Below are 27,524 nucleotides of genomic sequence, written 5' to 3'. Positions count from 1 at the left end.
CCTGTGGGTTTGCTCGCTGTTTGATGAGAGTGTAGCTATTGAAGTTCCTATGGAACTGGCAGGAAAATAATGAACTGGGGAGAAGAAGAAAAGAGCGAGGTTGTGTGGGGTCATGTGAGGAAATAGAAATAATCTGAGGCAGGGAAGTCTGTATTACATGTCATCTACACAGCCCAGCAGTCCCTGGGACACACGTGAGTCCAGTTATTCTCTCGGTCACGAAACCGAAATAAAATATCATGGCAGCCAGGTCGGGCAGAGAAAGAAGGCAACAGAAAAAGAAGCAAACATATTTTACACACAAAACAGTTTACGAGAGTCAAGCAACACTCGTGTGAAGTGTTCATGCCTTCCCCAACACTGAACACACTGATGAATGAGATGAACTCACTGAACAGCCAGTGGACCGGACACGACTGCACTCTGAGGGATGTAGGGACCAGGGGAAGGGACACGGAGGGGGCAGCCGTGTAAAGAAATTCAATTATTTTCACTTCAAAATCAAGTTGCCAATAAAATGAGCCAACTAGAACGAGTTGAACAATTGTTTGCCGGATTGTTGGGTTTGTTTTAAACTGGTAAACTGGAAATGTAAACCAATAAGAACCAATCAGAACGCTTTACACATTTATTAACCATGTTATGTAGCAGCTAAACTGGATAAAAGTGTATCACTCGGTGCTACAGAAACTTGATACCAAAAATTGTTGTAAAATTACCGAAACTGATGCACCAAACGGAAATTATGAACGCTGATATCTGACTGATAGGGCGAGGTCCCTGTAAGCGGTTGTGAAATTCTATTGTTCTGTTATCTTACAACAAATTGCAACAAATGTTTAATTTACAACCTCAGTCCTCACTGAACGATTTTGCAATATCCGAAGATTACAACGACATTGAACTAAATGTAAGTAAAGGTTAAACCTAAATGAAAAAAATATAAATTCATAAATTTTATTTTAAACACCCGAATGCAGTTAAACTTAATAGTCTCTTCTGCTACAAAAAAACAAACAACAACACACACACACACGAATAAAAACACTTGCCCAATGTCAGTTTTTCCCAACACCTCACAGGGTGAATATATAAACTCTCTCGTCCAATATCGAGTACTAAATACCCGGCAGCATTGCCAGTAACAGCCCAACCTATAATTAGCAGTGTGTGAAATGAAGGTGGGACAGTGAATATCTAAGTAGGACTGTCGGGGAGGACTTCCTGATCCCAGTGATATGCTTCCTGCTGTCTGTGGGCGCCACCCTCTCGTACTTGGTGATAAGGACAGGTTACACACTGGTTCTCATCGTGTGAGTGTGTGTGTGAGTGTTCACGCATGTACATTCTCGTATGTGTAAATGAGATAAAAGCGAATGGTGAATAGTTATGGTGCATCAAATCACGACACTTCCATTTCACTCCAAAATAAACATTAACTTAGTACAAGAAGAGAATCCGAAGAAATCGGTATAGTCCCCCTCCCCACCCAGTAATGCGAAGTGACATCACTCGGACTATATATACATAAGTTCTATATTACATGCTCTATATTATTTTCTATTCTATATAAAAAAATCTCTATATGTATTCATATATTTATCAATATAGATACAGAAATATAGAGATATTTTTAGTACATTTCTTTCTTCTGTTGACCTAAGTACAAAGAAGCATTATATTCTTTTCCAGCGACTTACTGGCGACTTCAGGTGTCAGCTCTGTCTGGCTGTTTTTAGACTTGTAGAAAGGTGACCCAAGTTCAGTTTATCATCTCGTAATGTCGTAGTGACCAGACGGACCTTACTTACCTTTAAGCTAAACTTAGTGCTGACTCCTTCAGATAAGATTACAAGCACCTGAATCCACCCGCAAAATCAATCATTTCCATTCACAACCCCACCCCACCTCTCTCGCCATGTCAGTCTCACAAACTATATAAAATAATCTGACACTGAGGAAAGAAAATTTCTGTTAATGAAAATTTCTGGATGTCTGAATGCTAAACGAATTGAGATCAAGATGTTTATTTTATTTAAGGTGTCCAAGGCATTTGATTGACTGGGTGTGGTGTCGGTGCAGACAGGTCGAAACTTGGCATGACATGCACTGCATTCAGAGAGTGGAAAGACGAGAACCTGAAAATGCCTTGTATGTGTTGTGTAAATAGCAACTCAGCATAGGCACCAACAACTTATTTTCTGCTTCTTTTAAATGACTCACGGTCCTTGTTGTCACGATCTGGTGTAGGTGAGAATATAATCAGGTCTGGCGAGATTCAGTTAGCATGAATGACCCGGGCAAATAGAACTCATTTTAATGAGCACCAGGCACCTTGTGAAGTTATGGCGACAGGGTAACAAAAGTGGATCCCATGGGACTCAGTCGACACGAATAGCACTGTTAGCAATGACACTGAGGACGACATCTAAGTCTTTTGAAGAAAAGACCACGACTTAATTTTACCTCTGGGCTTTCCATTTATTAAAAAAAAAAAAAACAACAGGAATTGTTACTATGCCCGTGGCTGATCTGGTATAATATATTTCAAGTCGTCAAGAAAGAAGTAAACCAGAATACTCAAACTGCAATATTGATTCAGTATTTTTTACCCAGAGGGAGAGCTTAGGTGTACCTTCATAAGAGTTGTCAATCTCTGTATTTCACACAGCTATGTATCAAGTTTCCAAAGTCTAATAACAGTGCACACACACACACATGATACCAGTTAGCTGTTGGCACTCTCACTTGTATGTATAGGAATAATAAGTTTTTAAAAAATGGTGTCGTGGGTTCAGTTGTACTTGAAGTTTTTGTTCTGTGCTCTGTGCCTTTGGCTTCATTTACACACGCTTGAAAATTCCTTCGCGCTGTATGCATTTATTCAGTCATTTATTTGCCAGCAATTTTTTTTTAACTCGAAAGCTCGAGAAAGATACTGAGTTGTGAAGTGCAATGGGCTTACCACCCCTCAATGTTCCACACACACACACGGAGAGAGAGATTAATACCACCTGCACTTAGTTATAGCTTTCTCGACCCTGACCTGTGGAAAGGCAGATGGACACAGACACTCGCACTGCTTCCCCCGGCGCCGCTCGTCTGGCAGTGGCACTGCCATAAACTGCACATCATCAGCTACAGTGACCATATGTTTGCTCGCACAGAGCCCCGACACTGACCCGCGACTGTCTGGTGCCAGACATTTCCACGGCCTGCCACTGTCTGAACTCTTCAATGTGGAGGCGGGAAGTGTGGCGGCGAGACGCGAGAGTGATGCGCGCCTGACTTTATCCTCAGACCATCTTTATCTAAAGACTGTGAGGCCGCCACCACACTCTTTCTCGCGCTTTCTGCGAATTAGGAGAGTAAGATCGAAAGCAGTTAATTAAAACAACACGCATCGTAGTAATTACAAGAATGTAAAACCAGCGGAAATATACTTCGCATTCACCGCGCGGCGATTAATTTTTGAGGTGAAGGTAGGCTCTAAAAATAGTTGGTGACGTCATAGTTTCTCGGCGGTGCTTTATGATCCGCTGATCCGTGAAAATATCCTGCGCGTGGACTCATATACAGCCACAGGGCCTGTCAACAGGACTAGGGGCGACGCCGTGGTAACACACAACAAAGCAACCAGGAACAATGGAGCCTCTAGAGCGTAAATAAAGCCTTAACAAAATGATCGAAAACTTGTGTCAGTGGGATTGGCAAGTACGCAGGGTTCACACCTTGACACTGAATGTCAGTCACACACCTCCAACTTCTTTCTTTTGTGTCTTTCTGTCCTCTCTGTCAGCAGTCTGCATGAGCTAGCATTGAATCAAACGTTGTTCAAATAGTAATCTCTAAAATAATCGTCTGAAATATAGTACATAGCAAGTACATCCCTTTGATCCTTTCGAAGTATCAGAATACATTAACTCTTTTATTTGAATAATAATAGTATTATTAATACCAAAAAAAAATCACACTCTCTGCGCAGACCAGTCATGATAAATGAAAGATAACAGTGAACTGTGAGGTACTATAGGCACACTGAACAACATAAAGATAATTAGGTACAAGAGTAGAACTTAAAGCAATGAATCAAGGCATTTAAATAACAAATCGTCGTGCTGGCGAAGCAATTGCATAAAATCTGTTTTTATTTTTGCAAGTGCACATACAGAAAGAGCCTCTAAATGCGATACAGACTGTTGTTGAATTTATACATATATATATAATTCAAATCAGCGCTCTACAGATGCAGAACGAATGTGTTTAAGGCAGATATATGCAAAGTATTAATACATTTATAATAGTCAAAGCCTACGGGCATATTACATGTTTCACAGAACACAGTAGTTGCAAGCTTCACTGATTTATTTAAAAGTCACATTTTTTGGCATAGACATTTATAAGCATTTTGTTAGTTATGACGTGTTAATTGTTATATAATAACAATAATGGGAACTTATCACGTGCAGCATCATGACCAAGATAGATCGCACTCTCTTCGCAGACCTCTAATGATAAATGAAATAAATATATAGGTGACTATTATATGAAACTAAACTTGGAACACAATTTGACATTTACAATATAAGACTTTTTAAATTTCTTCTGATTACTTTTGCGTCTTATTTCTGTACCTTTTATCTTTTTAGCACAGAGAGGTCAAGTTTAACTTCAAAACAAAAATAATAAATAAATAAAAATAACAAGAAACGAAAAGCGCAGTAAATTGCGAGTTATGGCAAGCCGGGCTTCCGTAGCTGGAGCCTCGCTGTGGCGCCGCCTCCTTCCCGTGGCGTGTGCACTACGCTGTGCCAGTGTGTAGAGAGAGACAGCAGACCATTCGCTTCATCATGTCGATATGTCTTTTGTGGAAATAGCTGCTACTGTTCTAGCTGTGATCATATTCTGTGGATCATTGTTCGACTGGTTTATTCATGCCTTAGCTCTCTCATTTGGGTAAGTACTATTTCTCCACTATTAGTGTGCTGCTAGAAACAAGAGCTGATCACGCCCCTGTGAACTCCCCACACGCTGCATCGTTATGATGGCGGAGACAACTTCGCAGAGCCTCAAGCAGGATTCTCCCGCTTTTGCTTATTTGGTAATTAGTACATGAGACATGAGCTGATAGTCTCCTCTCTTTTGTTTTTTTAATCTACATCCCAGTAGAATGTGTGTTTAAAAAGGAGTTTGTAGAAATATGCAAGCGATACAATGAAGATAATGAAGGCAGCCATCAGTGTTCGCCGGTTCCAAGTCGAGGCTGAGCATTCATTGAAGCTGCTCCCCATCCTCATAGCAGCATTCCCGTCCTCCTAGTAAGCATCTCTGGAATTTTTGTCACCATTCAAGAATATTTACAGAACGAAAGAAACAACTACAAATATCTGGGTGGCTGAAACATCTGAGAAGAGCTCGCGATCCGAACGGTTACTGTGAATATTGAATGCATGAATCAGTGGAAATTTCTTTTAGACTTTCTGTGACTTGACAAGTTTTATTTCGGGAAAATGGCATGTGTGAAATTTTCAAACTTAGTAACGTAGAAAACAGCCAGATATTTGAAAGGGTTAAGACTGGGACTCTTTTCCCCTTTAGACACTAGGAATTAACCACAATTTAATCAGTTTTAGTGCCAATGTGCATCCAGAGAAGGTACAGCATTGCCATTAGCTAATTCTAAAAGAGCTAGAGGTAGGGGGAGAATTTCAGTCTGTAGCTAGTTCAGCAGGCAAAAATAATATAGTAATAACTGAATCTCACTACATTAAAAATTTTATTATTTTTTAGTACTGAAATGTGTTTAATTCAGTAGACTATCCAATTTTCTTGAAATTATCAGTGTGTGAGAGAGATAATACCTTTTGAAAGAAAAAAGTTTGAAAGGACATACAGCCTAGCTAGAAGTCTATCTAACAGCCTCTGCTAGTATTAGTACTGTGTGTGCTACAACAGTTGTCCTACTATCATGCTTACAAACAGCCAAATTAAAAGTTTTTTGGTAGTATGGTGGGAAAAGGTCAAGCAACAGGATCACTCCAGCACTACACTAGCAGGCTGGCAGGTAGAAGGACTACCAAGACTGACAGTAATGATAATCTTTGCTTCCAATATGCTGCTACTTGACTGACCCGACCCAGTAACAGCATGAGTCATAGGGTGTTTGTGTGCTGTGCATTAGTAAAGCCATTAGTACAGATTATGCATAGGGAGAGGTAATTCTAAACACCAGGCATGAAACTAGTAAATGGACTGCAGTAAGGTGCGACTAATAGTGAGTCAGTGAGTGACAATGACAGCAGAAAATCAGAGTGTAATCTGTTAAGTAGCTCATTAGTATAATGGACAAAATTCAGGCTCAAAGGTTTTACGAATAATTGTATTCAGCCCAGTTCTATAAAGGTGTATATATGGTAAAGTGACATTCTCTCATTCATTCTATAAATATTTTATTTATAAATGTCTAATGTACTTTTAAAAATACCTTTAGACAGTGTGTGGGTTTTGTTTTGTAATAAATTACATGAAAAATATTTGAACCATTTCTTATGATGTGTAATTAGACTATGGATTTTTATTGAAGCTAAATATATCCAGTCTGGAGGAAACAAGAACTTATTTTTGAAGACAGCACTATGAGTATGACTATAAAAAGTTTGCAAGAACTGGTTTATAAGTTAATATATTAAAAGTGTGATACTCATAGCTTCAAACCTGACAGGGAAGTTTTTATCAAAATCTACCTCGTTAACACTTCCTGGTGTGTGTTTATTGAGTACAGTCTCCATTTGTTCATCAATGCAATGTTAGTTATCCTGAGTTCATGTTTGTTCACTTGGCAATCTTTACTTCTTTTGATAAGGTCACATCACCTCTTCTTTAACCCACTTGGTTTCAGCCTGTTCTTCCTTTCACTAGGACATATAACCCTCTCTAAAGAAAATGTCTCCAGTGGCAGGAGATTTTACTGCTTATACTTTATAGAGAGAGGGAAAATGAATCAAATATTTACAAATTGTATACCTGCCACTAGACCGCAATTTATGAGAATATTTATGCTCTGCTGAAATTGGCATTGTAGGCAAATGTTTTTGTTTACTTGCATCTGAAACTTGGCCGGTTAGATCTAATTACCACAGGACCAGATGTTTGTATAAGTAAAATGTAATAAGTGACACATGCTTGTAGCCGGTGTTTTGGGGTGGTGTACTATGGATAATAAAAATTAGTATTGATAAAGAAGCAGCTGTACTATTGTTGGTAATGCTGGCTTGCAGATTGTAGGCAAGAACAAAGCATTCAGCTGCTGTGCAATCCTGTTTTGTTATTGATTGCCCTTAAACAAAATACTCAGACTTGAGCAGTTTAGGTATATGCTTAGTGAGGTGAGAAGTTGTTGAGTTTTTTCCTGTCCTTCTCTCCATCTTTACTTTTGGGGTGCTGGTTGTTTGTCACTGCTATCACAAAGGATGGGAGGAACATGCATTAGAACAGTGTGTAGAAATGAAGCAACATGCTTTTGATTATTTTCCTAGTGAGAAGAAATATATTTTAATTTCTGGTAATGGTGTGCAAACATTTCTGTATTTTGTATTCTTTGCTACATTTCAGTCTCTGCTTTCTATTCAGTAAGTGGACTGTGAATATTTCCTAACTTCAACTCTCTTTTTTTTTTTTTTTGCTGTAGGATTCGACACCTGTACAAGAAAATTGAACTTTCACCAGATGAAGAACTTCCTGGTGTTTCCATCATCAAGCCATTGACAGGTGTTGATCCTCACCTGAAAAGCAACCTAGAAACATTTTTTAAATTAAACTATCCAAAAGTAAGATTTTTTTTCTCTTATTTATATAAATTTTATTATTATCATTTCATGACTGTGTACAGAGAACATTAAAAGTGGTGATATTTAATTAAAGTCAGACTTGTATTTCTCATTTTATGTGTTTATAATTTGATAATTGCATAGTGTCTACTAATTGAATAGATCAATCATAGAATGTCACAAACTTCACCTTTTTGAGCATGCTTTTCGACATTCTCACAGTATGCTATTGATATTTATATATACACTCACAACATTATCATTATATAGAAAATATCATTAGACTAGAGTTCTTTTTTTTAAGTCTTTTACTAGAGATTATAACTTAATTGGCAAGTCAGTTTGTTATTTAATTGATTTATTTATTCTGGCAACTACAGAGATGGGGGTCAGAACTTAACACATTGTATTTCCTATAGAATATAAAGTGGTTTGTGTCTTGAATTACAGAAAGAGTGTGCCCTAATTAAATAAGCTTATTGGCGAAAAAACTGTTGAGCCCAAAATTGGACTGCAATCTGCAAGCAGAAACCTTGTTCAGCAAATGTGTAGAAATAAATACCAACAGGTGTTCTTGTCATTATCACTGGGTTATGTGGTAGGTGCTCTGCTTGTGCAGGTGTGCAGGACCTTCAGAATGGAGACAGGTTGTTGGTGACAGGCCTTTGTATTAAAACCCTTGGTAGTCTAAAAAACATGTTGTAAAGTTTAAAATAGGCAGCAAGATTTTATTACAAGTGTTCTAGCTTTTCCTTCTTGTGTTAGTAACTGGATACCTATTTTTCAGCAACAGAAGGAACAGCAAGTTGTTTGTTTTTTTTTTAAGTTAGTGGCTACTTGCTTCAGAGCAACCATTTCTTTGCATGTTAGGATGGGGGAAAATATGCAGACTGCATCACACTGTTGTGGGGTTTTTTTTTCCCTCACCGCCCCCCTCCCATACTGTTGGCTGTATTAAATGAATTCCATTATTTATTCATTGAGTTAAATTCTTGTCTATGGAATATCTTTAATTTTATTAGGAAATTATGCATATCAAAAATTTCTTTAAATGGCTTATTTCAGAATAACGTTTATCAAATATTTTTAATTCTTTTTATTAATTTTTTGCAGAACTAGTCTAGTTATATTATTATTTAAATGTAAAGACTAATGGAAATATTTCACCACACCTGCACTAAGATTAAGATGATAATAGTAATATTGATATCTTCACTTTAGCCTAACCTTATGTCTTTACTATTTTGTCTTTCAGTATGAAATTCTTTTTAGTGTGCAAAGTGAAGATGATCCAGCCATCTTAGTAGTAAAAAGTCTCATAGAGAGCTACCCCAAAGTTGATGCAAAGCTCTTCATTGGTGAGTCATTTGTTACATCTTCTAGTCTTGTCAGCTTATTCAGGTTTCGGTCACATTTTGTCATGTGTTGCATATGTCTAACACAATGTTCAAAAGAAGCCCTTATGTTGTCAGTAGTTTCATTTGGGGAAGAAAACGTTATTGTATCTCATTTTCTTCCTTTTTCATACCCCTGAAACAGAAACTAATATTTTTTTTTCTTCGCTGTTTTTCTACAAACAGGGATTCAAATAGTTGGGCCAAATGGCAAAGTCAACAATATGGTCAAGCCATATGAGGCAGCAAAATATGATGCCATCCTTATCTCAGACAGCGGAATCAAGAGTAAGTGGAGTTTATTGTCTAGTTTGTGATAATAATTTATTAAGTTAATTGCTGCAAACTTGGAAGTTTTAGGAGTTTGCTGTTGTACATTGGCAATGAGCAAGATATATACCACTCCAATTTTTAATACTAGTAAGTAGCATTGTTCTTATAATCTTATGCTTTAGGCTTCATATTTGTATGTAATTTTGAGGTTCATTTACTTTTTCTATTTTTGTCTATTTCATATGTCAGATATGCAGATGTGAATTTTTTTGTGTTGTGGTTTCTTGGTGAAATTGTTTAGCCATATCTATTAATCTGCATTACCCTGTATACCCAATATCCACATTTTCAGTAAGCTTGTTTAAAAATACTAATGGAATCGGAATTAAAGGTAACTACATTATCAGGGGAGGGAATTGGTGGGGAGGTGGGGTTGGACAGATCTTCCTCAACTATACTAATGTGTGACTTTTGTTGCTTTTCCAATGGCAGTGGGGGAAGGCACTCTCACAGAAATGGTGGCAGAATTATCACCAAGCACAGGCATGGTACTACAGATGCCCTTTGTATGCACCCGCAAAGGATTTGCCTCTGTGTATGAACAGGTGAGGTGCAAGTCTGCCGTGGGTGTGTTTTTATTTTATTTGTCAGTAAGTTTTGATAAAATGTTTTATAAAACTTTATTATTTATATTGGGTTTTTTAATTCCTTTAAAGATTGTAAAGTAAAATTGCAACTTCTATATAATATGGCATATTATTGATTTTCTCATTTGTAGATTTTGTTAAAAGTAGTAGTTAAGCTTTTGGGTGATTAAAAAAATTGATACTAAAATTTGTGTAAAAGTCAGTGCTACATGAATGCTTGTCACTAAGTATTATCCATTTTTGAGCTTTTTATTGTTATTGTCCTTTTGTTGTCAGGTATACTTTGGCACCATGCAGGCTCGAAATTGCCTAAGTGCCAATGCTGTGGGTGTTAACTGTTCCACTGGCATGTCCTGTCTTTTGAGGCGTGATGTCCTAGACAAAGCAGGTGGACTGGCAGAATATGGCAAATATCTTGCTGAAGATTACTTTATTGCAGATGCTATTCGCAAACAGTAAGATATTTCTAGTTTTCATAAATGAACTTTTTCTTTTGTTATAGTTTTTTTTTTTCTTTTAAGTTTTATATTTTATAAGATTATTTTGTTGCATGGACAATATTTTTACTTGTTTTTAAATAATCTAGGTCTATTCTAGGATGTACTTACAGCAAAAGATGTCACTTCATTCTTTAATCAGTTTCATTTTAAAGGTGCCACTTTATTTTAGAACATTTACTTTTCTGACATCTAACAGAATGAGTAAACAAATTTAATATTGTTTTCTGATTCTCAGAGGCTATAAGGTAGGGCTCTGTACAACACCAGCCATGCAGAATTGTGGGCAGTACTCCATTGGACAGTTTCATGACCGCCTGGTCAGGTAAGATGTTCATTTGCAGATGTAATATCACTTAAGTTTTAAATCTTGTTTAGTTTTTTTGTTTGTTTTTTAATTGGAACTTTGGAAGAGGGGAAACAATTGTTACAGGTCACTGATGCTAGTTTAGGGATGATAGTTTCTTTTTAACTGTCCCATATAATGATACAGCATCCAATTTAAATTTGTTGTGGTCAGTTTTTTTTATCGTTAAGATACATTATAATTTTTGTGATTTTAATGCAACTTAGCCCATAATTCAATATATTGTAGGCTTGTAGATTTAAGCTTTAAATCTTCACACGGTTGTAAGTTACTAAGGAGGAACTGGGGATGCAGGGAGAAGTTATTTATAAGGCTCTGGATTGGAGAATTATGGGATATCTGTCTTGAATATTTAAAAGTACAAGAATCTGTACCCTCTTAACAGGTGGGCTTATCTGCGTATGTCAATGCTGCCAACCCTTATCATTCTGGAGCCTCTGTCAGAGTGTATGGTGATGGGCATCTTTGCCTCCTGGGCTGTGCAGTATTTATTTGACTTCTCAGCCATGGGCTACTTCCTCCTCCATGTGCTTCTCTGGTTTCTTCTTGACTACATCCTCTTTCGGATCGTTATGGTAAGCAAAATTTGCAACAACTAAAAAGGGTTTCGTTTTTAGTAGCTATTTTTTTTTGTGTGTGTGTGTTTTGTAGTCTGTATGCAATCCTAATTTGAGATTATTGATTTATTTGCAGGGAGGTCCTTTACCCTTTTCCAAGTTTGAGTTCCTTGTGGCCTGGTTGTTACGTGAGACACTGTCTCCCTATGTCTTGTTTAACTGCCATAAAAACCAGACTGTGACATGGCGCAGCAAAAAATATCGCCTTAAATGGGGTGGACTGGTGGATGAACCTCAAGTACAACCACAAAAGACAGTCTCAGTGGTATAACAAACCTTGTGGCTCTTTTGTGTGTGTGGCAGGGGTAAACTAAGTGGCGCCAGAGCATTTAAGATCATTTGCATATTTTTTACAAATAAGTAGGTTGTGCATCATCAGACATCTACATTACAGCTTGCTTGGATGTGCAGTGAAATCTCACGTGGACAACTGGTTGCAACAAACTGGATTTGTATGGGTGTGTTTGGTTACAATCATCAGGGGTGGTTTGGTCAGTTGTGATTGTCAAAGTGTTGGTGCTAGTTACCTTGTGATGGTCTCCTTTTTGTGGCATTAAGAAAAGGAGGATTTTGTAAGTTTTTTCAATCTCTTTGATTAAAAATATGTCAAATATATTACAGTAAATTTACAGAAGAAACAGTTAACTGTTAGATGAATACAAAAGCAGTTTCTAAGTTTTATTAGGTTAAATGCTGTAGTTAACGTGATCCTGAAAAAAAAGCTAAAATTGGTGTAATCTAGTAATTGTGCATGAAAAATGCAGCTTATACCTATCTCTGTTTTATGTAAATGCCTGGAAGATTTATATGCACATAAATCACAATATTAAAGAGATATGGAGGTTTTCTTTTAACTGATGTTAGGGTAAGGAGAATGGAAGTTTTAAATATTTTTGGTAAAGGCTAATTGCCTAATAACATCTGGCTCTTGACCATAATGGTTTTCGTAGTCCCATGTGTGTGTGTGCTTCCCGGCATCCACCCCCTGACTTTCCCTTCCCCCCCACCCACCAAAACAAAAACAAAACAAGAAAAGTTGGAATTGTCTATGGTTTAGCTATTGTCAGTTTCTAAATACTGTGTTCGCATACAAGAAAAGTGTGGCACACAAATGCATCTTTAAAAAATGGAAAGTTTAAGTGTGACAGTCTTCTTACCTTAGTCCAATGTCGCAAAGGAAACAGGTATCAGCTGTAGAAGCAAACATATTTTTAAGAACGTGAGGTTTAAAAAAAAATGTAATTGATTAAACTATCTTATAAAAATGTCTTTGTTAATATTGGAATAGATAAACTGGTTGTAATGGTGTTCCTGCTTAACATTTACCATTAAGTGTATGGGATTTCGGTGAAAAACTGTGCTAGTATCACGTCATTTGGCTTTCTTTGGATTCTGTTTATTTGGTACTTCTCAGGTGTGTCTGATTGCTAATCCTTTTCACTATGATGTTGACTTCAAAGAAAAAAACAATTGAAACTATGGTAGGGAATGTGGGAAGCCAAGCCTAACTTCCTTGATATGTATGACTTGTTATGGTGTGGACTTTAGGTAATTTATCATTTGCTGTGACCTGGGCATTTTGCTCAGTTTATTCACATAGTTGTTTTTTAAAATGAAGGTTGCTTTTTTTTTTCTTTTAAGCAGATGTTTGAGAGAGAGAGAAACTGCTGAATCAGAAGAACAATATGGTTCTGTTGTGAGCACATTTTTTTCCTGACTGTTAATGTTTCTGAAGTGCAGGAGGTTTGCATCAGTTTAGTTGAAATGATGGTACAAGCACAGGTTTTAGTTTTGACACACAGGCCCAAGCTATGATATTGAAAAAAAAACCATTCAGGGTACAGTGACATTTGTATTTTTTGTGTTGCAGCCATTCAGTCAGCGTTTATTGGCTGCATTTTAATTTATGTGTGTGTGTTTTTCAAAAGAATCAGGGATATTTTACTCGTCAGTCTCATAGTCTGCAGTGCGTGTTTTTCGTGGATATTTGTGTGCGTGACAAAACATAGTGTATTTTTTTTCTCTCTAATCCTATGGATGACTGACATGCTGAAGCTTTAGTTTGTTTGCATGCTTACAGAATGAGTGCAACTTTCATCTCTGTTTATGCCAGCACGTGTCTCCTTGCGTAAATAATAAACAGTGCATTACAATATTTCCCAAACATTTTACATTTTTAATTCTTGGTTTCCATGAATATGCTTTCATTAACAAAGATTAAAAGAAGAACGTCCTTAAACAAAAAATATCAACTGTAAAGAATATTTAGATATGGGAACCATTGCGGGAATGCTTTCAAAGCAACTAACACTTCAGAAAGGCTTTGCAATTATTTTCAACAAATGCATAATTGCTTCAGTCTTTGTCCTTACCAACATTTCTAAATTAATTACTTACACCATTCTAAAATGCTATTCTATTAATCGCCTTTAATGCTACCACCCACCTATCCACCCCCTTGTGGGTCTTTTGTCCACTTGCTGGCATGCAGGAAGCCTGTTTTTATTGCTGCATGATTAGATTTACAAGTATGGAGTTGATGTGTGTTATGTACAAGCGAGACATTGTAAGTCCCTGATGTTAGACAATTTCCATGCATACTTCAGTGTATTTCAAAATGTATTCTAGTCTTTGGGTAATGCAAAGTATTGGCTGTGTGCTCACTGAAGAAAATCTCATGAATTGTTCATCCTTGCTGTTCCCTGTCTTCTGTTCCTGACAGCTCTTTCATCCTCTCCCTAGTGCACATGGCTGCAGCTGTTTCATCATGCATGTTTTTTTGATAATTTCCTTGTGAGCAAGTAGTATTTATTTGACTATTCACCTTGTTTTTGAATTGTTGAAAATTTGCCTGATTTCTTCTTGTCCTTCCCTCTCTACCACCACCATGGAAGCTTGATAAATCCCATTCACTTATGAAACATTTTTTATCATCCATTGTTAACACGATGGCAACCGGCGTTGATGATGCCTGATGTGCAGGCGGAGACCATGCAGTAGTGCAATGTGAATTATTATTCAACACCACAACAGTCAGTGGTTTTCATTGTGTATGCATCCCATATTCTTTCCCTTATAGAGCTTGCAGGAGGACTGGTATTAACAGTACAGTGTAGCAAAGCATTGCTGAGTCACAGCATCGTAAACTGTCATAGGTCATCAACATCTGATACAAGTTTTAATATTGCAAGTTGTTCAGAAAGTTTCAATAACATTTTATTTTTGTTGCATTTGGTAATGAAAATTTGTCCTGTACAATGACTTCATTAGATTTGTTGAAAGAATTTTTAGAATCTTTAAACAAAAAATACATAAAAAAAAAAAATCATAATTTTGTGACATTTTAGAAACGAAATCTTCCTGATATTTTGAACCACCTGCAGTGCTGGTTGACTGCTTAATTCTGACTTGTTTTATTATAACATTTTTTTTATGTAAATGAATTCTTAGTTTTAAAACGTTTGCAGCAAAGGTTTGATGCCAAAGCAAATCTCATGCTTTGAGTAATGATAACCATGTTGCAGTAAACATATTAGAGTTTTTTCCGCTTCCTTTTTCGGTGAAACCCACTCCTGGTTTCATAGTGAATATTTCCTTTGCATTCCCTTTAAGCTGATTGTAGCTGCCTATGGGCATCCATTTCTAACCATTCCTCAGTGTTTCCAGTATGACCTCATCAACTTCATACAGTACCTGAGATGAGTTCTGCAGTATCCTCTTTTTCCAAAGTGTTCAGTGATGAGTTCAGGAATATTGAGTTGAGGTTTTCTTCTCCGTCTTTCAGTGGCTGCTCCTCAAGTATGCGCTCATATTTTGCTTTTGCTGTTTTTCCTTCAGTTCTTTAGCTCTCCTCCAACCATACATCCTGGTACTTCCACCCTCTCATTCATCAAATGAGGTGGTATCAAAACTGGCAAATTTGTTTTATGTAAACAAACATTTGTGAAACTTAACTCCCCAGTACTCATTATATGGCTTCCAAAAGTGAATCGTTGCTTAACCTTCTTCCTTCTTCCAGATGCTTTGTTAAGGCCTTGGAACAGAAGTGCCATTGACAATAGTTGTATCTGTGTCTGACAGTTACAGTGAATTTAAATTGTATTTGTTTCTGTCAAGAGCAAACTGTTTGAACTCATGAATTGATGAAGCTATGAAATTGTCTGATAAGTATACAGTTTTTTTGGCAAAGATGCATATGAATGTGTATGCTTTCCAGACCTTTTTTTAACAAAGATATGTAACCGCTCAGCATTTTTGCTGATCTGTTGAATTCTTGATAGAACGCTATTTACCCAAAGGGGCTTGGCAGTTTATTCAGTGCTAATGTTAGACAAACGGGCGTGGCCATGCCTGGCGTGATGTGAGGTGCCAGCACCAGACTTTGCATGTCTTTTACTTTTATTAATTTAGCGCCAGCTAGTCTGTACTAACTGAAGGGCCAAGGTCCTTCACTCTCAACGGGCATGTTGCTGAGAAGGCAGCCATCGTTGAACGCCGCGCTGGCTTGCTTCCTGCCATGACGCAATATCCGTTGACGTTCAAACTTTGAGGAAGTGTCCTAGCTGTAACGGATAAACAAGGAACCTGTGCACCATATCTCACAGGGGATCAACACCGAATTGCGACTCTGCTAAAAATGTGGTCAGACGTGTTGTAGCGATTACAGGACTCCGTGCGCACCTTCATTGCACCCCTCCCCATCCGGGCACGACCTGTCTTGGACCGGTGTTTGACGACCTAGCATTGTCCACACCTGGTGCTCGACCTTGGTGTTAACAGTGCTCAGCACCCTACACTGTGGTGTGCAGATCAAGGTGCTGTCAGGTGTAAACTGTCAGACGAAGTGACAAGCCCACACTGTAAATCACTCGGGGATCGTGTCGTGAAGAGGTGGTGGTTATCCCGCTACAGCTGTTTTGCTTCCCATGTAGTCTTGTTGACTGTCTTCTTGTCTCGACATTTTAACAATAAATGTGACCTTGCTCATTACCTGTCTGCCATTTGTGTTTCTCTAAAGAATGATGTGTGTGTTGTGTTTAAAATGTAGGCACATCTTGAAAGTGTCTGTCGGTGCAAAGACAATCAAACGCAGATCACTCAATGCGAACACTGAAGTTCCACGAAGTAAAGCGCCGTGACAGGACATCTATCCTGTTGATTGATACCTCTGACCCTGCACTTCTCCCTCCCCCTTTTTTATGAGCCAAGAAGACTTGTATCGACAACAACCACTGCCGTCACTTACAACGGTGGGTGGTGACGTAAGAGAGAGGACACCAGTGAACAGTGAACGTTCTAGAAGGGTTGGGTGTGTACGCGTCCTGTCAGTTCACGGACTATGGTGGCCTTTCTTCACAACAACGACGACACGATTTGCAAGGCAGCGCCCACCGTTTGCTGTATCTAACGGTCTGTGTACAACACTAACGTACCCGGCCACCCACGCACGGGCCGACTCGAACTCGGGTAAAGGTATATACTGTGCCTCATCGCGTGTATACATCGCGCGTGTCGTCTTACAATGTTCATTCCATCTATATCCAGCTATGTTCACACAAAAGAATAAGCTCGTGGTCTTGCCTTGGGTTATTTTTTTTTTTAAGGGTGTTTTCTTTCCAGGCAAAGACGTCGGTGATTAAAAAAAAGTGTACACCAGCAGCAGAAATACTGAGGATGTCAGTAACGAGGGTGGTGGGTGGGGTGGGAGGGGCCTAAGTATGGCCTTGAATGTAAGAAAGTTCAGGAAGGTCTGGGCTCTGACGGACTGGAAAGTTTGCGTGGTGAAGTGGGTGTTTGTAGGAATGTTGGGGGCGAAACGGAAAGATGGTCGGGAGTGAAGTAGGACACCTAGTGAGTCACACAGCGGCTGTCGTCATGTCGCGAGGGTCACCTCCTACCTGGACGACTCATCACGTGAAGTCACGGGACTCACCTCGTGCGTGTAGGAGGACCAGGGAGTAGGGGGCTAGCGAGGGTGACAGCAGGGGTGAAAGGTTTCCCCGTTCGTTTTTACGCCTCCAGCCTCTCCCACTCGTTATGGTAGGTCACAGCTAGGCTCTCGGGCGTGTCCCTCTGTTGTCATAGTAGCTATAATATCTTTTTCGGTCAGATAGCTACGTGACCGAGGATCCTACACCTACAGTTAAACTCCACTTTGCTCGTGTCAGTGCGCGTGTTTAATGCCAGGCTTGTGAGCAGCTGTTCATGTGCGAATGAACGTTGAGTAAAACAACAATGTGTCATGTGAAATGGTGACAAGTGTCCTGCAAGGCGCGACACAAAGCGGTGTTTGTCAGTAAAGTAAACAAACCTGTAGTTTCTTCCTTGTTTATTCCAGCAAAGTAGTTCACAACATCAAACTGACAGCCATCAACAGAAGAAGGGAAAGATAACAAATCAACTGATAAAGCTGCAACTGAGGTCAGGATGGCAGTGAACAGTAAATTATTCATGACAGGTCGGCAGTCAGGGCAGTTAGTAGCGGCGTGTTTACAGGCCAGTCACGCCTGTGGTGACGTGCACAAACAAACAAGTGCGCGTGACGTTTGCTAACGACCCTGCCGCGGACTGTGGCTGCTCGCCGGTGAAATGATGGAGGGCAGGGGGCGTCTCCCCAGGGGTCAGTCTCAATATTGCTTGTAGTTCTGTATGCTAATCATGTCGTGGTACAGAACCCAAGCACGCAGCAACAAAGTCTCGTGCGAACGACCAACGCACGCACGTTTGTTGTTTGATCTCATTTCTTGAGCGTGAAGGGAAGGGGACGCCCTGCGGGTCAAGGGGAAAGGTTAGTTAAGAAACTTTTAATGGCACGTATGCCGATAGGAAAGCGGTCAGTGAATAGATACAATGGAGTGAACAGTTCGCTAAAACAGGGAAGGGGTGTCACTTATTGGATCGCTCGAGACTGCGCCATCTTCGATAGAAGTACACAGACCTCGTGAGGAGGAGGAGTCCTCGCATCCTCGCCCCTTCCCATCATCTTCCCTTCCCCCACCGTCCCCCACAACACACTTCCGACTATAAACAGTTTTGATGCATGCGAAGCAATCGCCACTTACAGCTCCCAGACTTGCAGTAAAAGATATCTGAGTTGGCTGCCGGTGTTCGGTACACAAACATGAAAACTCACAGTCCACCGACGAGGGTGAAACTTAAACCAAAATGGTCGAACTCTCAAAAAGCAGACCACAAAAGGAGAAAAGAAGAGGGAAAAAAAAGAGGTCGATGACGATTATGATTTTACTGATGTAGATCGCTTGTTGAAGATGACATTGATACACTCTACGGAAGCAGATCATTTAGATGAAGATGATAATGTATTTTACGGAAATGGACCGCTCGTTGAGGATGCTGCATCTTACTGAAGTAGATCGCATGTTTAAGTTGATGAAAATGATTAAGTACATCGCTTGTTGGTCGAGAGATGACAGTGTCTAGCTCGCTAACAGGACGACCAACTGAATAATACTCAGAGACTAGTATTTATGGGAAGAGTGCAATTGTCTCGTGCCCTCGACTCCGACTGTTTTCATTCCTGCTCCCTAGTAGCTGGCGTGCAGCGAAGCTGGGAGTAGGAAATGGTTGAAGGCAGCAAATAAAGGTCCAGGGAAGAGGCCATCTCACATATGAATCGACATCACTTCGACAACATTTTACATTTTACCCATTAGTCATCTTCAGCTAAAATGGCCTTTCGCGAAAATAAACATAACATTTTGTTTACTTCTTCTATTAATATATGAATTAATATTATATTACTTAAATATTATATTATAAATTAATATATGTCTGCATGTCTATATGTAAAGCGCCTTGAGTCTGCCTGATGCTGGAAAAGGGCACGATACAAATGTGCTATTTACTATTATTAAGTTATAAACTACGGTATTTCTCCAGCCAGCACCCATACGCCCACCACACACCACCATCCCCACCACAGCGAAATGTCGAGTGTCAGTCGACAGGTACCTGACGAATATGTACACACGAAATGCGAGAACACGAACTGAGAACATTCAAGCAATGATTCGGCTATTAAAGAAATTTTAAGAAAAGGGACTGGGACTGGTTTCGCCCGGTCGCCTGTAGTGACGCTGACCTTATATTCCACCAACAGTTAAAAAAAAAAATCATCAGGTCACGTGAGTCAAGACTGAACGGTTAGTTCTAAAATACAGGGTTGTGTGGATGAGCGTTTTTATTTCCGTTTATAAAAGTATTGAATAGCACACTACGAGCACCTTTATGTGGCAAGAGGAATGCAATGTCCCTGTGCTAACTGGGGCGCCCTCTTATTGAGAATAACTGTACTGGAACTAAACACAGCTCACGTGGGACTTGCGTGTTTGATGTTCGTAATTATCTCATTTCACATTTACAATCTCCATTACTTTCAGAAATTCGTTGTCGTTATCCTAATCGATGTTGGTATCACTGACATGCTGTAGATTAAAGGGTAGACTGCAGGCGCCTCCTACCACAACGTAGCTACGCTGTGCGGGCGCCTGCAGCAAAGTAGGAGTATGACACGTATGGGTTGCCGTAGTTTCCGTTTACGTCTACGTCGCTGGCACGCAGTCACGGCGGCACATGCCGGCCGGCAAATCCTGGGCTGGGTATTCCGCAGCTATGCGTGAACTTCATACTGTTGGAACAACACTCATGTGCACGTGGGGTAGCCTGTGCGTGATTGTGCGGTGATACACGCACCCACACACAGTCACACGGAGAGTGTGACCAGCTTCTGGAAGGAGAGAGGCTGAAGAGAGAGGCTGAAGAATGACGATGAGCGAGAGAGCAAAAGAAAGCAAGAATAGACAGGAAGAGATAGCGTGAAGACACGATGATGAGTAGGAAGGTGCTGACAATGATTCATTTCAAACACTCCTCTACTTGAAGGCGCAGCAAGCACGTGCCATGGGAGGAGAACTGCTAGACTTGCTAAACATCAAACGCTAAGTACTCAGACTTGAAAGAAATAAGATGATTGAAAGACTCACGAGAAAGAAAGAAGAGATAAAGAAACAAAGATGATATATTCTGATCTAACTCCCACACTCTCTTAAACCTTTTGTCATAAATGGAAGGATTAAAAAAAGGAAAACTCAAACATTGGATCAACAAGAACTTGAACGAGTACAACAATTTTTACGTGCCATATGCCAACAAATGTGAGTTTCGACAAAAGGGAAACATCTGTTTATCAAGCAAATGATGTTTTCTTGTCACTCACAGAGCTCGGCAAGCAGCGACTTGCAGTGCAGAGAGTGCGCGGACCTAAACAGAAAAACCAGTACTGTACTCACCCCGCCATTTCTATGATAAAGGTAGACCTAACTATTTGCATTCAACAATTCTTTTACACTCTCCCATGCCTAGTAGAGATAGGTCTAACTTCCCATTTGACCATTTCTAAATTCCACGAATGTTAAAGTCATGTTCCAGGCTAATATTCTTGTGAGAAGTACGCGAGTTGTGAAAGTCTGGGCTGGTGGTTCGTCCATCTGGCACGCAGACAACACTGTGTACGTGTGTGTGTGTACGTGTGTGTGTGAAACATGGAGATTCAACGGATCATTTTATTTTACTGATTGACTTCAGTTGTTTGTAAAAAGTAAGCAGGGTTAATCCTTTATTGTGTGAAGAGCATTTTAATTTTTTTGTTCAAAAATGTCGGATTACCTTGTGATCGTGTTCCACTGTTTAACTTCCTTTCCCCGACAAATGGAAGGAGACAAACAGGAGAAATGGCCACACATGAGGAGCGGGAAATAAGGAAAAACAAAACCTCCGACAAGTCACGGTGTCAGTTTGTGAATACCCTTTTTGATGTAAATATATATATATATTGTACCTTCTATCCCAGAACATTTATATTTGATTTCGATACAAAATACTGTTTGATGTAGAGGTGTCCACGTTTTCACACTGGAGTCGATTAAAAGCATAAACTTGACCAAAACTACTGCAATTTTCAGAGGTTGCAACACAAGGGAAGTAGCTACTGCCTGGCTTAGCGCAAGTTCTTCAGGCAATAAGTTATTTGTGAGACCACTGAGTGTTTTAGTGGTACACTGCCGACATTTGTAGGATACTACTAACTACTACTCAACTAGCAGTTGAGACCAGTGGAGTATGATTATTGCTGCTGTCTACAGGTGTATGGACCTTTCTGAGGTACATGTTAGAGTGTCGTAAATGTGACTGATGAAGGTGATGTAGGATATGCTATCATCTATCTTTCTATCAGCATGTGAACTATATGAATAGACTTGACCCTTCACCTTGACTTGTCAGTTATCAGAGGAATTCCTTGCCTTCACTATATCTTTATATCAATAATTCGGTCATGGCTGTGAGCCCTAGTCACGAAGTGAGACGAATTTAGTTTGCCTGTCATTGAGAGTCGGGGAATGTTTGCTTCTTTCGCGTTGCATATCTTTTGCAGGACTGAAGGGCTGTGTTTGGTAAAAGCGAAAAGGAATGCAACAGAAAGATATGAGCTTTCCGACAGGAAGGAGTATTTTGTAAGGCGTGGCCACACAGACATTTCACTCGCTTTTTCCCACGACTTTTTTTTTTTTTATTTGTTGCGCCTGAGATGATTTTCTAGTCTTTTTCTTTGTGTGTGTGTGTGTGCGGCGAGAGTGTTTTGGTAGGAACTGACTTGTGTACAAATCTCGCTGTGGGTGTATTGCAGATTTTCTCGTTGTTTCTTACTTTAGACAAAGTTTTTAATTTGTCTTCTTTGTGAGCCTAGATTTTGCTGGGTTACCGCGGTCAGAAAGTCTCATTGTTGTGATTATAATTACTAAATCTGAGGGTTTTTGTTTTTTTTAAGGAGCTGTAAGACACGCAAGCGCGCCCATACACGACCGTCAAAACAAACTCAAGGGAGATGAACAATATTTACTTTAGTTAATTAAGAGCATCGGATTGAGCTCCCTTGGAAAGCTCTACTTTATCTCCCATGCCAGGACAAACCACAAATCACACTGTATACAGGCCCAGTTCTACAATTAGGCGAACTAGAAGTCGTTGTCTAGAGCACAAGATATCAATAAAATACTTTTAAACTATAAAATGTTTTACCGCTAAATATTCTCCCTGATACCATTGGGAAAAGTATTAGACAGCTATTATAGGTAATGAGGCTGACAGATGTGGTTTATTGTAATTATGGAAGCCCTGCAGTTAATAACTTTTACAAAGACAGACTGTACCATCAAAGATAGGAGCTCCAGTCTAGCCTCCCTACCATTTAACTATTGTTATTAAGATGGCTGCTGCCATTAAAGATTGGAGCAGTCTTCATTTCTTGCATAACTGCCCCCCACCCACTTAACCAGGTAATTCATCCTCTCCCTCTTCTCTAGTATTTTCCATTGTTTTGAAGTAATGGGTTAGGAAAGAAAAATGCCTTGAATGGAATAAGTGACAAGGAAATTCTTGTACAAATAATAATCTCGAATAAAAACCTTTAAAAACAGGCTGAAATATAGAAACTCATGGCAAAAAAAAAAAAGGTTTATTCTTCGTTATTCACTTCCTCTTGTTTTCTTGTAACAAATCCATTTGAAAGAGGTACAGAAAATACAAATTTCACAACTAAATCTTTTCTGTAATACAGGTATAGATTGTACTGTTAGGCAAATGAGGAAGATGCCTTAGGAACAAAGATGATCTCCTCTTTTTAAAGTGATGATGATATTTTTTTTTAAATCTAGTTTTGGTAAATCACATATACATATATTTACTACTAATTTATCTACAATTAAAAGAAAATAATGATATAAAAATAGCCATCTTTTTTCTTAAACGGTATTTAAATAATGTATCTAGGCATACATAATAGCAGGAAGGATCGATATTGTTGGAATTTGATTTCCAAGCACACAGGCAACAGTGAGAGCCTAAAATTAATCCCAAAGAAGTTCCAATCTTCATTGTCTGATATAAATTATTAGACACTAAACGAAATCTGCAGCGTCCCTCCGAATTTTACTGAATCTGCCGGTTTGTCTACCACTGGAAAACAACTTTTGTGAAAGTGGAAATTAATTAAAATTTATCTGAGGTCAACAACTCTGCAAGCAGGAATATTTGGTCTGGCCATGATATCCACTGAACAGGATCTGGTAGCTTCACTAGTTCGGAAAGAACCAAAAAATCTCTTAGCCTAGCATGAAACAACCAGAACATTTAAATTTTTTGTTGAAAATATCACAGCTGTTTCATATTATAGTGCAGGATCGGGGTGAATGGGTGAAGGCGTGGGTAGGATGACTAGGCTCAATAATAGCTGCACCGGCCATATGTGAACCATGAATGCAGGTGATATGAGCAAAGCCTGCCAGATTGCTCTTGTTTTCTCGCAATTAGAGTGGTTAAACTCAAGAGCCTGTATGAACATACGAGTGTGTATTCTGTGTTGAGTGACGTTTCCTTTTATTTGGAGGTTTCTCTGCGTGTGTGAATGTATTCATACACAATTGCAGGACGTATAAGCATATATTAAATTTTAAATACTTTTTTTAATGCTTTCACACGCTTGTTCGTGGCAGTAGCACAAATGAAACCAAACATCGTATTACGATTACTACATTTTTATACCTCTTTTGCTAGCGGTCTCTTAGATGTACAGATTTACTTGCAGAATAAAACTGAGACTGCGACGAACTGTCGTATCAATCTCGCGCGATGTTGGGAAAAATAAGGTCCGCAACCTCTTTCTTGAATAAAGTTTAACAAATAAAAACAGAGCGGTTACTTCCCTTGGTGTGATCCAGTCTCGGATGGCGTCCCTTGATACTGTTTCTCTCTGACCACCTCGGGTTGACACGCACACACTCGATCAAAGACTCAGACGTGCACAGACTCCGAGGCTCAAGACACAGACACAGGGAGAGAGAAAGTGGAAATGACAATGAGACAGATGCACACATAGATAGTTTTCTCTCCAGTGAACATTTAATATGGTTGTTGTTCGTCTGTGATACGTGAAATACATTTTATTCGCTGTCTCCATGTTCCACTGTTGTGTCGTTGGTTCCACAAGCTCCTAAAAAATATTTGTTTGGCTTTTTTGCCTGCTTTCATTGTTTTAGCGTTAACGTACAGATGGATTTTTCCGTTAGCTTAATTAACTTCGTCTGCTGGCTGAGAGTTGTATAAGTCCGCCCTGTAATTATCCACATCGCTGTAGCTTAAAAAACAATCTGCATTATTTCTTTTTTTTGTCTTGGCGTTGACTAAAACAGGATGAGGCACCAAAATGTTCCCAGGAGGCGAGGGGAACTCTCCCACCCCCACTAGAGTTATCGATCTGTGCGGCGTCGACCAATCAAAGACGTGTATGGGTCCTGTGAGGCACGAGCAGATGTAAGGGTGCAAGATGGTGTGGAACATTGGGTAGCTGCGGCACACAGAAGGAAGCGCGTGCACCAGTAACATGGACCAAGGCCTACACAAACGACTGGCAGACCTGTGAGCAGTTGACCCGACACACTCGTCGCTCCTGCACGCGCCAAACCGAGACTCCACTAGCCTGCTGCTGCTCGCCTCATCATCGCCGCGCGCGCGCGCTTATTGAATATTTACTCACGTGCATTGAGGTCTTGCGCCGCATGGACTATCGTTTCCAAGGAAAGGCGTTTACACCTCTGTTTGGCATCGTCGGAGCCGGCAGCCGTGTCCTCTGCTTTGGAAAACAACGCAGGATGTTTGTTATTGCACGCGGAATGAACTCTACCCAACAGACGACGCCTTGAGGCACTGGCTGCAGTGCATGGCGGGAAAGTTCCGGCTAGCCGAGCCTGCTGTCGTCTGCTACGCTAATCAGTAAGAAGCAAAGTCGTCTGCTTGCGCCGTCTGCTCACATGTTAACGTGTACACCTGATGTAGACTTCACCTGATGTGTCATATCCTTGCAGTCTGGTGCTGGTGCTCATGCCTGCTTGTACCGAGAGGTGCAGTTTCCGGACACGAGAAGCTTTCTCCAGAAAATCCAAACGGGATTGACGAGTCCAAAGCCCAAGCGAGGAAGATTATCCATCCAGCCCGCAGGACCAGAATTATCATACCACAGTTCGTGAGCAAAGTGCTTTAATATCTCATTTACAAGTTGTTGTTATGTACTTCCTAACACTCACACGCCAAAAACAAAACTATTTGATATTGCTGTTGTAAGACTGTAGATAACGGACTTACAGACCATGTATCTTTGATGGACAAAGTCTTACGGATATTTCCAATTTCTCAAGGTAAGATTGCAAATAATTCAATCTCTTCTTTTGTAAGTATGTGACAAATAAAAAATAATTCATGTAGGTTTCCACTCAGAATGCTTGATGACTTAAACGAGCAGCGTTTGATACTTCAATAATATTAAATGTTACATAATCTCCCCATTTCTTCCACTGTTACCCTACAACGACAGACATACACACAAAGGAGAAAAGATACTTTATTAACACCACCCACGACATAAAAATCCAGAAGTAATCTTTCAATAGGCTTTTGTGCATGTAATGGATGCTGTTTGGTTTATTCCTTCATGACACTGGACAACAAATTTATTATAGCATGTATAAATGTTTATACAGACTTAGTGCGCGGTAAACATACCGAAATCCTATCCTTCACACATGATTGTCGTGTTTTATCGACTGAACTTAAACGGAAATCGTTTTTAGCCTTGTAATCTCCACTCTTCAAGCTCCAGCATAATGAACAAGTAGTGATGTTTCGTTTACTCAGACACAAATAGGGGCTTGAACAGACTCTACCTCTCTCACCAACACACACAAAGAGAGAGACAGAGAGAGACACACACACACACACGCACATACAGACTCACCGACACAGAGAGAGGTAGGCGCAGCTGTTCGTGCAGTTGTAATATTCGCCGCCGTATCTCTTTTATTTCAATTGATTTTTTTTTTCACTCCCGTTCAAAATCAGCTTTGAGATTTAAAAGAAAAAAAAAGCCAGGAAGCTGAGTGCAAAAACACAGCTCGCGCTATTCGTCACGTGGTCGATCAAAAGCCTAGCACTCGCAGTCAAAAGCAATCTTTGTCACTCGGCAGTCTCAGCTCGTGCTTTTGTTTTGTGGGTGTCGGCTTTACACGCTGCGATGACACACCCGCGTCTTCCTGCCAGCGTCTGCATCGATCTCGTTACACCTGTCACGTGCTGCAGCGCCCACTGATGCTGGACGCCAGGTATGGACAGCAGCCACTTTAGACCAGGTAGATGCAGTCCGTCGATTGATGGAGAGTTTCTGAGAGGGGTAAAAAATAAAGCAAAAACACTTCAGCGAGCACTTATTTCCCGCACTAACTAGAAGCGGAACGGATTCTTGTAGTTAAAATATGCAGCGCTATGGAAAAAAAATAAATATATTTCATGTCTTTGAAAGTGAGAGCTATCACTGTACTGTGATGGTGTATTCATCTACATCTTTATAGGAATCTCGCCCTTTGTGTGTGTGACAGCTGTCCCCACGCGGCAACGCTCCACGGCACACGGCACAATGCACCCCGAGTATGAGTCACAGAACAAAACATGTTACCATCTAGATTTTTTTTCGTTGTTTATTTTTGGGGGATGGGGACAGTCGAAATCACCCTTATCATATTTAGTCAGCCATTTCCCAGCCATTTTCGGCGCTTAACCTGGATGCTGACAGACTAGTAGACGTTAGACGACAGACGTTGATAAAATTACATAAAAATACACTCTCACTGCGTAAACAGGAGTGAGCAGCCAGGTGGGCAGGTGGTAGAAGAAACCAGCAGCAGAATCAGGAAAGTTGTGCGAAATTCTTGTTGTTGCTGCTGGGTTTTTTCTTTCTTTCTTTCTTTCTTTCTTTCTTTCTTTCTTTCTTTCTCTGCTGCTGAG

The 27,524-nt window shown here is 39.8% G+C and overlaps 2 protein-coding genes across 4 annotated transcripts in view; both read left to right on the top strand.

The window, feature by feature from the left end:
• Positions 1-4,794: 4,794 nt before the first annotated feature.
• LOC112561786 (ceramide glucosyltransferase-like) lies at positions 4,795-16,610 on the top strand. The gene is made up of 9 exons (XM_025234505.1): positions 4,795-4,956; positions 7,688-7,826; positions 9,082-9,184; positions 9,407-9,508; positions 9,986-10,098; positions 10,417-10,595; positions 10,876-10,962; positions 11,390-11,579; positions 11,698-16,610. The coding sequence occupies exons 1-9, from the start codon at positions 4,859-4,861 to the stop codon at positions 11,890-11,892; spliced, it is 1,206 nt and encodes a 401-aa protein (XP_025090290.1). The 5' UTR covers positions 4,795-4,858; the 3' UTR covers positions 11,893-16,610.
• Positions 16,611-24,521: 7,911 nt separating this feature from the next.
• Positions 24,522-27,524, top strand: part of LOC112562159 (hillarin-like) — a 71,767-nt gene continuing 68,764 nt past the window's right edge. The window contains exon 1 of one of the 3 annotated variants that reach the window (XM_025235221.1): positions 24,522-25,709. The gene's annotated coding sequence lies outside the window, so the exon portion shown is untranslated. Of the gene's footprint in view, positions 25,886-27,524 lie in introns of all 3 variants that reach the window. The other 2 variants (XM_025235222.1, XM_025235220.1) reach the window with 2 other exon arrangements.

The sequence above is a fragment of the Pomacea canaliculata genome, linkage group LG4, assembly GCF_003073045.1.
Source record: "Pomacea canaliculata isolate SZHN2017 linkage group LG4, ASM307304v1, whole genome shotgun sequence".
Classification (NCBI taxonomy): Eukaryota; Metazoa; Mollusca; class Gastropoda; order Architaenioglossa; family Ampullariidae; genus Pomacea; species Pomacea canaliculata.
Note: the sequence above shows the minus strand (reverse complement) of the source record. Positions and strands in the feature narration are given on the sequence as shown.